The following is a 12,853-nucleotide window of genomic DNA, read 5'->3' as shown; positions in this document are numbered from 1 at the left end:
TAGGGGAAGGGGGTGGCGCGCAGCCCATCTAGGGCAGCCCCTTCTCTTTTCCACTAAGGCCCACTATGGCCCAAATAGCTCCCGGGGGGTTCCGGTAACCCTCTCGGTATTCCGGTAAAATCCCGATTTCACCCGGAACACTTCCGATATCCAAATATAGGCTTCCAATATATCAATCTTTACGTCTCGACCATTTCGAGACTCCTCGTCATGTCCGTGATCACATCCGGGACTCCGAACAACCTTCGGTACATCAAAATGCATAAACTCATAATGTAACTGTCATCGTAACCTTAAGCGTGCGGACCCTACGGGTTCGAGAACAATGTAGACATGACCGAGACACGTCTCTGGTCAATAACCAATAGCGGGACCTGGATGCCCATATTGGCTCCTACATATTCTACGAAGATCTTTATCGGTCAGACCGCATAACAACATACGTTGTTCCCTTTGTCATCGGTATGTTACTTGCCCGAGATTCGATCGTCGGTATCCAATACCTAGTTCAATCTCGTTAACGGCAAGTCTCTTTACTCGTTCCGTAATACATCATCTCACAACTAACATATTAGTTGTAATGCTTGCAAGGCTTATGTGATGTGTATTACCGAGAGGGCCCAGAGATACCTCTCTGACAATCGGAGTGACAAATCCTAATCTCGAAATACGCCAACCCAACATCGACCATTGGAGACACCTGTAGTACTCCTTTATAATCACCCATTTACGTTGTGACGTTTGGTAGTACCCAAAGTGTTCCTCCGGTAAACGGGAGTTGCATAATCTCATAGTCGTAGGAACATGTATAAGTCATGAAGAAAGCAATAGCAACATACTAAACGATCAGGTGCTAAGCTAATGGAATGGGTCATGTCAATCAGATCATTCTACTAATGATGTGACCTCGTTAATCAAATAACAACTCATTGTTCATGGTTAGGAAACATAACCATCTTTGATTAACGAGCTAGTCAAGTAGAGGCATACTAGTGACACTCTGTTTGTCTATGTATTCACACATGTATTATGTTTCCGGAAAATACAATTCTAGCATGAATAATAAACATTTATCATGATTATAAGGAAATAAATAATAACTTTATTATTGCCTCTAGGGCATATTTCCTTCATATCATCCATATAAGCTTCCACATTCCGACTGATTTGGGTGAGTAGACACTTCTGAATCATTCGCATAAAAGTGGCTCCGGCATTCTTGAGGCCGAATGGCATGGTGATATAGCAGAAGCACCCGAATGGAGTGATGAAAGCTGTTTTTACCTCATCGGGCCCGTACAGACGGATCTGGTGGTACCCGGAGTAAGCATCTAAAAAAGACAACCTCTCGCATCCCGCGGTCGAGTCAACAATTTGATCTATGCGAGGGAGAGGAAAGTGATCTTTCGGGCAGGCCCGGTTGATGTGCTTGAAATCAATGCACATTCGGAGCGACTTGTCCTTCTTAGGAACCATGACGACATTAGCGAGCCACTCGGAGTGGTATATCTCTCGGATAAATCCTGCCGCCAACAGTCGAGCCACTTCTTCACCGATGGCCTTTCTCTTCTGGACGGCGGACCGCCGAAGATGCTCTTTGACTGGTTTTGCAGACGAGTCGACTCTTAGGCGATGCTCAGCCAGTCCCCTGGGAACACCTGGCATGTCAGCGGGCTTCCATGCAAAAATGTCCCAGTTCTCACGGAGGAACTGGATGAGCGCTTCTTCCTATTTTGGGTCGAGTGTTATGGAGATGCGGGTCGTGTTGGGTTTCGTAGTAATTTCAAAAATTTTCCTACGCGCACACAGGATCATGTGATGCATAGCAACGAGAGGAGAGTGTTGTCTACGTACCCAGCGCAGACCGACTGCGGAAGCAATGACACGACGTAGAGGAAGTAGTCGTACGTCTTCACGATCCAACCGATCAAGCACCGAAACTACGGCACCTCCGAGTTCGAGCACACGTTCAGCTCGATGACGATCCCCGGACTCCGATCCAGCAAAGTGTCGGGGAAGAGTTTCGTCAGCACGACGGCGTGGTGACGATCTTGATGAACTACAGCAGCAGGGCTTCGCCTAAACTCCGCTACAGTATTATCGAGGAATATGGTGGCAGGGGGCACCGCACACGGCTAAGGAATCGATCACGTGGATCAACTTGTGTCAACTTGTGTGTTTAGAGGTGCCCCTGCCTCCGTATATAAAGGAGCCAAGGGGGGAGGAGGCGCCGGCCAGGAGGAGGTGGCGCAGGAGGAGTCCTACTCCTACCGGGAGTAGGACTCCCCCCCCAATCCTATTCCAACTAGGATTCCCAAGGGGGAAAGAGGGAGAGGGGTGGCCGGCCACCTCTCCTAGTCCTACTAGGACTAGGGGAAGGGGGGAGGCGCGCAGCCCCCTTGGGCTGCCCCTTTCACCTTTCCACTAAGGCCCATGATGGCCCATATGGCTCCCGGGGGGTTCCGGTAACCTCCCGGTAACCCGGTAAAATCCCGATTTCACCCGGAACACTTCCGATGTCCAAACATAGACTTCCAATATATCAATCTTTATGTCTCGACCATTTCGAGACTCCTCGTCATGTCCGTGATCACATCCGGGACTCCGAACAACCTTCGGTACATCAAAATGCATAAACTCATAATATAACTGTCATCGTAACCTTAAGCGTGCGGACCCTACGGGTTCGAGAACAATGTAGACATGACCGAGACACGTCTTCGGTCAATAACCAATAGCGGGACCTGGATGCCCATATTGGCTCCTACATATTCTACGAAGATCTTTATCGGTCAGACCGCATAACAACATACGTTGTTCCCTTTGTCATCGGTATGTTACTTGCCCGAGATTCGATCGTCGGTATCCAACACCTAGTTCAATCTCGTTACCGGCAAGTCTCTTTACTCGTTCCGTAATACATCATCTCACAACTAACATATTAGTTGTAATGCTTGCAAGGCTTATGTGATGTGTATTACCGAGAGGGCCCAGAGATACCTCTCCGACAATCGGAGTGACAAATCCTAATCTCGAAATACGCCAACCCAACATCGACCATTGGAGACACCTGTAGTACTCCTTTATAATCACCCAGTTACGTTGTGACGTTTGGTAGTACCCAAAGTGTTCCTCCGGTAAACGGGAGTTGCATAATCTCATAGTCATAGGAACATGTATAAGTCATGAAGAAAGCAATAGCAACATACTAAACGATCGGGTGCTAAGCTAATGGAATGGGTCATGTCAATCAGATCATTCTACTAATGATGTGACCTCGTTAATCAAATAACAACTCATTGTTCATGGTTAGGAAACATAACCATCTTTGATTAACGAGCTAGTCAAGTAGAGGCATACTAGTGACACTCTGTTTGTCTATGTATTCACACATGTATTATGTTTCCGGTAAATACAATTCTAGCATGAATAATAAACATTTATCATGATTATAAGGAAATAAATAATAACTTTATTATTGCCTCTAGGGCATATTTCCTTCATGGCCACCCTTTGAAGGGATCCATTTATTCGTATCCGGCTGTATACCGAATTGTTCGGGGCCTTCATCGTTGTTCCCCGGACCCTAGGCCACCGAAGTATCACCTTCGAATAATGTCTTCATCATTCCTTGCACCACTTGTTGGTCGGGGGAGACCCTCCGCAATGACACCTCGAAGTCGTCCGCCCTATTGGGCGGAGAGGCCAGTGGGGGCGTCTTGCTTTCCATCATCTCTGGGAGAAGGTCCCCCGAAGAAGAGGATTGTTGAAGAAGACTACGTGCCGAGCTGCAAAAAATATATATTCCAGGCATTATAAGAAAGAAATGGGACATGTTTAAAATAGCCTTCCTCACTTACGATTTGGCATGAGGCTTGTCCTCGTCATGAGACTGCACTTCGACGTCCTCCAAGCCCGAGCCACCCACCAGAGGCATCTTGCCTCGCTTAGGAGCCTGCTTCTCCCAATCTTCGGAGGTGGCCCTTTTCTTCCTAGGAGGGAAAGAGACTGTGGCCCCCCTTCACTTTTATCTTCGGATGAGGGGATTTTGATTCCTCCAGACACAAAGTCTGATGTACCCTTGGAATAGGGGCCATCTTTGGTCCTCTCACTCTCCGCCTCGCCCTCCTTCACTGGCATCTGGTATGGTGCCAGGGCCAGCATCCTTGTTAGAATAGGATTCGCTGGGCCCTCGGGCAGAGGGGCCGAACACATAATTAGTTCCGCCTTCTTTATCCAGCCCTGAAAGAGGATAGCTTGCTTAGTACCATCTTACGGTATGCATAATTACAAAGTGTTCGGGAGCCAAGTGCTTACCGGGGTATCCGGACGGTTGCAGTTAAGACCAGCGTCCTCGGTAGTGTCCGACCAATGTTTCTGCTTCCCGAAAAATAACTTCCACATTCCTTCGTGTGTGGTGTCAAAGAAGTGTTGGAGGGTTCGTGGTCCTTCTGGATCAAGCTCCCACATGCAGCGAGACCTGCGCTGGCATGGCAGGATTCGACGAACTAACATCACTTGAATCACGTTGACAAGATTGATGTATCTCTTGAGGAGGGTTCGGATGCGGCTCTGTAAAGTCTACACTTCATCAACTGATCCCCAGTCCATCCCCTTGTTGACCCATGATACAAGCTGTAACGGTGGGCCAGGACGGAATGTGGGTGCAGCTACCCACTTGGTGCTGCGGGGCTCCGTAATGTAAAACCACTCCCGCTGCCAGTGATTGGAAGTTTCGGTAAAAGAACCTTTTGGCCAAGGAGTGTTGGTCAGTTGGCTGACCATAGCACCGCCGCACTCCACATGTTCCCCGTCAACTACCTTCGGCTTCACATTGAAGGTCTTGAACCATAAGCCGAAGTGTGGGGGGATTCAGAGGAAGGCCTCACATGTAATGATAAACGCCGAAACATGGAGAATAGAGTCCGGGGCTAGATCATGAAAATCTAGTCCATAATAAAACATTAGCCCCCGGACGAAGGGGTGAAGAGCGAACCCTAGCCCCCGGAGGAAGTGGGAGATGAATACGACCCTCTCGCCAGATCTGGGGGTCAGAATAACCTGTCCTTGAGCAGAAAGCCTGTGGTGGACCTCCGCAGTCAAATATCTGGCCGCCCGAAGCTTTGCGATATCCTCCTCGGTAACGGAGGAAGCCACCTATCGGCCTTGAAAGCTGGGTCCGGACATGATGGGGAGGCTTGAAACAATGAAGTCGAACCTTGGGTGCTAGAACTCAAGGTTGGGAAGGCTAAGGAGAGGTTTGGCATAAAAGGACGACCCTTGGTTCCTTTATAAAGGCAGCGGGTATTGAACGCCTCCTCCTAAGCCTAAGAACCTGCCTATTCCTAAGGAATCTTTCCTACAGGACGGTTAGGTTACCCACGCTCGTATTGATGAAAATCCCGCAATTAGGGGATACGATCTCTGCTTTGACAGGACGTGTCAATGAAAGCCACGCCCCGAAACATGGAACGGCGGGACGGGAAACGGTTCGAAATAATGACCGAGAAGTGTGACGTCACATTACTAAAGTTGTCAGCAGATTGGATTCGTGTATTATTATATATATTCTCTCTGCGGTTGTGTGTGGTGTGTGTTACAGGTCCGGACACGATCAATTCGTCCAAAGACTATTTTGGAGTTCGGAAGGAGGAACCCGCCTTGCAATGCCGAAGATAGCACTACGCGCCGGATACCTTGTCATTGAAGCCAGGTTCAGAGGCTACTGAGGGAGTCCTGGACTAAGGGGTCCTCGGGTGTCCGGCCTATTGGCCATGGGCCAGACTGATGGGCTGTGAAGATACGAAGACCGAAGACTGCACCCGTGTCCGGATGGGACTCTCCTTGGCGTGGAAGGCAAGCTCGGCGTCGAATATGTAGATTCCTTTCTTTATAACCGACCTTGTGTAACCCTAGATCCTCCCGGTGTCTATATAAACCGGAGGACTTAGTCCGGATAGAGGAGACTCATTATCATAGCCATGCAAGCTAGACCTTTAGAGTTTAGCCATTACGATCTCGAGGTAGATCAACTCTTGTAATACTCATATTCATCAATATCAATCAAGCAGGACGTAGGGTATTACCTCCATAGAGAGGGCCCGAACCTGGGTAAACATCGTGTCCCTTGTCTCCTGTTACCATCGACCTTAGACGCACAGTTCGGGGCCCCCTACCCGAGATCCACCGATTTTGACACCGTGGGAGTAAAGTGTGGCGAATGATCTTCTTTTTCCCTCCAAACAACTTCTCATTTTAGTTCTACGGAGCTTGGGACAAGAACAGAGACGTTTCACTTGGTCGAATGAACGCCTCAACCCGGCAAATGATAAAGTTGGACGCTTTTTTTCTACAACGAACATTGGGACGTTCACTTGAGCATCCACATCCTTCGTGCCCTCTCCTCCTCGCTTTCGGATCACTGTCCGCTTTTGCTTGCCTCGGACCAAGGACCGAAGAGACCGCCTTCATTCAAATTTGAGAACATTTTGGTCAAGATGCCAGGTTTCAAAGATGTTGTCCAAAAGTCTTGGAACGAGGAATCCACCCATTATGAGCCTTGTCAAATTTTGTTCCATAAGTTGTGAAGGATGGTTTTGACAACTCAAATCTTACAGTAAACGTATGTTCTTGACTGCTAAGGTCCATCTTCATATGGCCCTTTAGGTGATCCCACACCTTGGCATGGCCATGGAGAACCACACCCTCACCCGAATGAAGCTGACATTAGATACATGTTGAAGTGGAGGGTTATCAGTCTCACGGTGCTTGAGCGAACAAGGAAAAAGCAATGCTCCAAACTCACAAATCTCAGAGAGGGTGACGCTAATACTAGATTCTTCCACTTGCGGGTCAACGGGAGACAGCGGGAAAACAACATTCACCGCCTTAAGCATAATAGCGGGTCAGTAATTGGGCATGATGAGAAAGAGGAAATCACCCGAAGCCACTTTGCCAACACATTGAGTCGGCCATCCCGCCGCCAAACAAACTTTGTTTAGGCAAACCTTGACCTTCCCGGTTGCGGCCTTGCGGGTATTGATGCATGTCTTACAATGGTTGTCAGATGCAATACACGATTACAAGTATGAATAACTTGGAGAGGAGTTACTACGGTGATGGTGTTGGCTACGGAGATGAGATGAAAAATGGTTGCGGCTAGGTTGGAAGATGGCTTCTTTTTCATGAACAGTGCTCTCCTCGCCATCCTGTTGAAATTCTGGGTTGACCCCTTTATAAATGTTGGAGGTTTGGGTCTCCTAAAGCTCCAGGCATCTGATACGACCATTGGTACCAGACGCCGTCTTACGATCTGCTCACTTTGGCGGCCCCTCCAATTCCTTACATTCATTCTTCATTTTCCTCATTTCCTTCATTGTGATGATTTATATTCATGTTTAGGCTCTTTTACTGCTGAAACAAAGTAAACAAACAATTTCGCGATATCTCGTATCCATTATTCAATATTCATTAGTGGCAATGTCAGAGCGATGTTCTCATAAAGACCAAAATTATCCGGTTTAAACAATGACGTGATAAGTGTAAAAATATCACTCAACATATAGCGAGCTACCCGAGATAGAATGAGAAAGATAGATAGAACCATTTCTCCCAAAATATTATTTTGGGAGAAATTCTGGGTTGACCCCTTTATAAATGTTGGAGGTTTGGGTCTCCTAAAGCTCCAGGCATCTGATACGACCATTGGTACCAGACGCCGTCTTACGATCTGCTCACTTTGGCGGCCCCTCCAATTCCTTACATTCATTTGTACAAAAAAAGAGTACAAAAAAAGAATATTCTTCATTTTCCTCATTTCCTTCATTGTGATGATTTATATTCATGTTTAGGCTCTTTTACTGCTGAAACAAAGTAAACAAACAATTTCGCGATATCTCGTATCCATTATTCAATATTTATTAGTGGCAATGTCAGAGCGATGTTCTCATAAAGACCAAAATTATCCGGTTTAAACAATGACGTGATAAGTGTAAAAATATCACTCAACATATAGCGAGCTACCCGAGATAGAATGAGAAAGATAGATAGAACCATTTCTCCCAAAATATTATTTTCAGGTTGTTTATAGCATCCATGGTAATGGGATCTTGAAGGGAGCCAAAAACGAGAGAGATACAGAGTACAAACAAAGAAGCGACTCCGCTGGGGATCGAACCCAGAATCTCTGGTTTCGTAGACCAGCGCCTTATCCATTGGGCCACGGAGTCCTCCATTGATTTGCTTCGAACGTTGAACTTACTTAATTAGATAGTACTGACCGAAATCACTGTGTGGTTAGTGAGGGCTTTGAAAAACTATGCTAACAAACTAGGCCAGCACAAAGGATATCTTCACAGGAAAATAAATTGTTCGCAACATGGACATGAGAACGGGGCAACCAAAAAGGGAAGAACATTGGAGGAAACGGCTCCAATTATTAGCACAGAGGGGGGGATGGCTTCAGTCAAGAAGTTCTTATTCGTCTTGCTGATAAAAAAAAACATTGACATGCATATGGTCACACAGCTAGGTGAGGTAGTTGATGAACTCGATGGCGGTCGCGATGGCACCTCCGGTGATGGCATCCTTGGCGATCTTGTTCCCTTTGTTGTTGCTAGCAGCAGAGATCAGGGCGCCACTTGCAATGCCTCCAATCAATGCATTTTTCTGCAGGAGTACCAAAAAGAGAGAGATTAATAATATTATCAAGACTGACTGAAAATTAGGATCTTAGTCAACTAAAGATAAGGATCTAGATATCATGTGGGCAGATAATATTGTTTGTGAGCAGATAGTATCGAGTAGCCTCCGACCAACGCTTTTTTCTACAGGAGTACCGGAAAAGAGAGGGATTAATAAATATTCTTAAGACTGGATCAAAACATGCCAACAATAATATTGCTTACGACAGGGTGTGATATCTAACCTGCTAGCACAGTATTAGAGTTACATAATCTTACGACAGAGTGTGGAGACAGAAGTAAAAACTAGCATCATGATTTATAAGATGCCAGGAATCTGACTGGTTCTTCTCGTACACTAATTAGCCAAGAATCTTAGTCAACTAAAGAAAGGATATACATTGTAAAATGAGCAGAGGCAGTCATGTAGATAGATTTTCCTCCACCTTAGGTTCAGTTAAGTGCAAGAAACATGAAAGATCCACTTTCAGAGAATCATTACCCAGTCATACTCTCCGCGGACCCTTTCCACTCCATACTCCATGCCTACATACACTCCAGCAACAGCACCTGCAGATTAATAGAAGAAGCATCCAAATTTGTCAGCGGACATAAGAAGAACGGATGAGCGATTGATGTCAATGCATTCATTTGAGCCAAATAAAACAACGGAGTAATACTCTTCTACTTAGTTACCCCAATATGCGCCCTCCTTGCACATTTTTTCCAGCTGCATAAACGACCAGAATACCATATTAGTACACTGTAGATGATAGATAGATAGTTAACTTAACGCATGTGCAGAAACAAGGCCACTGACGTTTCACTAATCCACAAGTAGAGAGCAATTATGCATAAGTAGTGGTTCAAGGCCTTAGACTTCTAATTCAGCTGTTTTTTCTCCATTTATCTATCCTACGAGGGTATGTTCAAGGCACCCCTATTGAACCAGTCTGAACTGTTGAACATTTCGTCAGCTCCACCATAGAATATATCATCTGCCTATCAGGCCACTACTATTATATATACTAGTGTAACACGTACTGACATCTCTAGTTGTTTTGCCATTCAGATAGTGGCAAGACTCGGGACAATTAAGTGCGAGAAAAACAAACGCAGTGGAAATCAGCACTTACTGTCTTCTCAAGCTTGCGCTTCGAGACACTCCCTGCAAAGCAAAAGAAGATAATTTGGTGTCACATTTGTCTGCAGAGAGAAGTGCATATTTCAACCCTCAACTTTTGCCCTGGTCTAATTTACAACCCCGAACTTCAATACCATCTAAATTACAACCCCGAACTCTCAAAACTGGCCAGGATTCAACCCTCCCCTCTCTGTTGACCAGTTTTGACCAGTCAACAGGTCCAGTCAGCATGCCACATCAGAAAAAATGCAAAATTTCCAAGGAAACAACCTGTAAAATCAAAGAAAATCCAGGAAAAGAAATAAGAAATTCAATTTCCGAAAAACACGAAAAATAAAAAAACGAATTTCCAGAAAAAGCCCAAAAACTCAAATTCCGGAAAAAAATCATTTTTTATTTTCCCTAGCTTTTTCGCGAACAATTTTTTCGGAATTTTGCCTTTTTATATTTTTTCCCTGATCTTATAGATTTTTATTTACTTTTTCTTGAAATTTTGAAAAAAATCTGACGTGGCATGCTGATTGGACCCGTTGACTAGTCAAAACTGGTCACCCCATGTTAAAACCGGTCAACAGGAAAGGGAAGGTTGAATCCTGACCGGTTTTGAGACTTGGGGGTTGTAATTTAGACGGTATTAAAGTTCAGGGTTGTAAATTAGACTAGGGCAAGAGTTCAGGGTTGAAATATGCACTTCTCTCTTGTCTGCACAGCACCAACAAAAACTGATGTATGTCCCACTGTATGCTGTGAAAAACATTTGGTTCAAACTAAAATCTGGGCGTTTCTACCTTCATCATTCAGAAAAGAAGGAAAAATCCTTAATTTTCTCTGGGAATGGATCTATCAGTTACCCTACACCGTCGCCCAAGAGGCGATTTCCTGAGCGCAGAAGGAAAGAAACCGGACGAATCTGCGGGGCGGACGAAATCAGAGATGGGATGCGTGGTTACCACTTTGGAGGCAGTCGAAGGCGTCCTCGGCGGCCACCCTGAAGGCGCCGACCTGCGCACATTATCCAATCGACGGATCAGACACATTGCAAGATACAGACATTGGATGAAAGAGGAGGGAGGAAGGGGGTGCGTACGGCGCCGATCTTGAGGAAGCCGTCGACGGTGCGGTTGAGGAGCGGGTTCCCGAGGTCGATGGCCACGTCCACCTTGCTCGACCCCGCCGACAACCCCGCGCGAGGCATCCTTCCGGAACCTTCTCGGCCGATGTCTCCCCGTCTCTCTCTCTCTCTCTCTCTCTCGTCTGGCACTCTGGCACACAGATACAGAGCAAGAAGATAGGCCACATTATCCCCATTCCAGGGACCCATTTGTAGAAAACTGTCGCACACAGATTACAATTCTTTTCCAGAATGGAGAACCAGGTTTGGCCCAAAGTAAACTAGGTTTGTTAACAACATATTTAAAACATCGGAACCACTAATAAAGAAATTAAAACGTACACGTTTCTTCCAATCACTTTCCCTTTCATCAAAGAACCTTTTGCTCCACGAAGCAAACAAGGCCAACTCCAACGCACGACCTAAAAGGACGTCCGTTTTGTCCGTTTGGTATGGCTATGTGGCGGCGTCCGGCCATTTTCCTGGATGCACTGGCCGTGCACCCAACACACGGACGCATCAATGTAGTTAGGATCATCGGGCGCCGGCGTCGGGATTGGCATTTCGTTAAACAGGTTGTGGGCGCCGGGAAGGTTGGCCGTAGGAATCGACCAGGGCTGCTTGCTTTGCATCTCGTTGAGCGACTGGCCAGCACCACTATAGCTAGGCGTGACGTTGAGGTCGATGACAGACGTGGCGTCGGGGGTGGTCGGCGCGATCACACTACCCGTTTGGCGACGTGGAGAACCAGGTCTGAGCATGTTGCGCAGTGAATGAAAACCAAGCATCTCCGGTGTTATGGAGGAGCTCGATGACTGGTACTGCGGAGGGTGAACGCCCGCGAGTCTGTGCTTGCCGCGGCCATGGCGGCGGTGGAGAGAATGGTCGGCCGGGTCGGCACAACCCTAGCATGACGTGGGCCTATGTCGTCGCTGCCTGCGTGGCCTTGGCGACGATGGCCTCATTGTGGTCAATGGCGGCCTTGTGCTGTGCGGCCGCAGTCTCGGCGGCAACGGCTTTTCTTTTATGCTAGAACGGTCTGTCAGGCCCTCCTCTTGGCTGATTCAATGTCGAGCCGTGGGACCTCTGTCGGCGTGAGCTCTGGTCGCGGATTCTTCTTCCTCTTTGTCGCGGGACGAACGGTAGTGGCGGCCGGGTCGCCGGCTGCGGATTTCTTCGACGCGCCAACCATGGAGGAGGGAAGGGAGGGGAGCACGGGATGGCTTTTGGGAATGAGAGGGAAAGTGGACGTGTTGTGTCCTCTGTGTGCGGACCAGGAGAGGACAAGGGTGCGCGTCCCGCCCATCCGCTCGCTGTCCATTTTGACCCGAACGCGGCCCAAATTTGGGCCGGAAATACATCGACGGCGGACGCAAAACGAATGTTTGTCCATTTGCTTCTGCGCGTTGGGCCACGATTCGTGTTCATTTTGTTGGGGTTCTTAGCAGAAATTCAAAAAATTTCTACGCATCACCAAGATCAATCTATGGAGTAATCTAGCAACGAGGGGAAGGAGAGTGCATCTACATACCCTTGTAGATCGCTAAGCGCAAGCGTTCAAGTGAATGGGGTTGATGGAGTCGTACTCGTCGTGATCCAAATCACCGATGATCCTAGTGCCGAACGGACGGCACCTCCGTGTTCAACACACATACAGCCCGGTGACGTCTCCTACGCCTTGATCCAGCAAGGGGAGAAGGAGAGGTTGGGGAAGACTCCATCCAGCAGCAGCACGATGGCGTGGTGGTGGTGGAGGAGCGTGGTACTCCAGCAGGGCTTCGCCAAGCACCGCAAGAGACGAGGAGGGAGAGGGGTAGGGCTGCGCCAAGAAGGAGATGTTCTCGTGTTTCTGGCAGCCCAAAACCCCCACTATATATAGGGGAAAGGGAGGGGTTGCGCCCCCACCTAGGTTTCCAC

General features: G+C 47.4%; 1 protein-coding gene and 1 non-coding gene across 2 annotated transcripts; both read right to left on the bottom strand.

Annotated features, from left to right (window-relative positions):
* Window positions 1-8,155: 8,155 nt before the first annotated feature.
* TRNAR-ACG lies at window positions 8,156-8,228 on the bottom strand. The gene has a single exon. It is a non-coding gene; the product is annotated as a tRNA-Arg (tRNA).
* A 101-nt stretch (window positions 8,229-8,329) lies between these two features.
* LOC119359664 (outer envelope pore protein 16, chloroplastic-like) lies at window positions 8,330-11,119 on the bottom strand. The gene is made up of 6 exons (XM_037625782.1): window positions 10,913-11,119; window positions 10,776-10,827; window positions 9,818-9,849; window positions 9,378-9,411; window positions 9,184-9,251; window positions 8,330-8,667 (listed from the first exon to the last, which is right to left on the bottom strand). The coding sequence occupies exons 1-6, from the start codon at window positions 11,018-11,020 to the stop codon at window positions 8,527-8,529; spliced, it is 435 nt and encodes a 144-aa protein (XP_037481679.1). The 5' UTR covers window positions 11,021-11,119; the 3' UTR covers window positions 8,330-8,526.
* Between the last annotated feature and the right edge of the window lie 1,734 nt (window positions 11,120-12,853).

This window comes from Triticum dicoccoides, chromosome 1A, assembly GCF_002162155.2.
Source record: "Triticum dicoccoides isolate Atlit2015 ecotype Zavitan chromosome 1A, WEW_v2.0, whole genome shotgun sequence".
NCBI lineage: Eukaryota > Viridiplantae > Streptophyta > Magnoliopsida > Poales > Poaceae > Triticum > Triticum dicoccoides.
The sequence above is the reverse complement of the archived record's forward strand: the minus strand, read 5'-3'. Positions and strand labels throughout refer to the sequence as shown.

Excerpts from the sequence above, each read along its gene's own strand:
- LOC119359664 (XM_037625782.1), bottom strand. The coding sequence starts at position 11,020 with ATGCCTCGCGCGGGGTTGTCGGCGGGGTCGAGCAAGGTGGACGTGGCC. Across the intron at positions 9,412-9,817 it reads AGCGCAAGCTTGAGAAGACA|CTGGAAAAAATGTGCAAGGA; the intron begins GTAAGTGCTGAT and ends TCGTTTATGCAG. Across the intron at positions 8,668-9,183 it reads TCCGCGGAGAGTATGACTGG|AAAAATGCATTGATTGGAGG; the intron begins GTAATGATTCTC and ends GTACTCCTGCAG.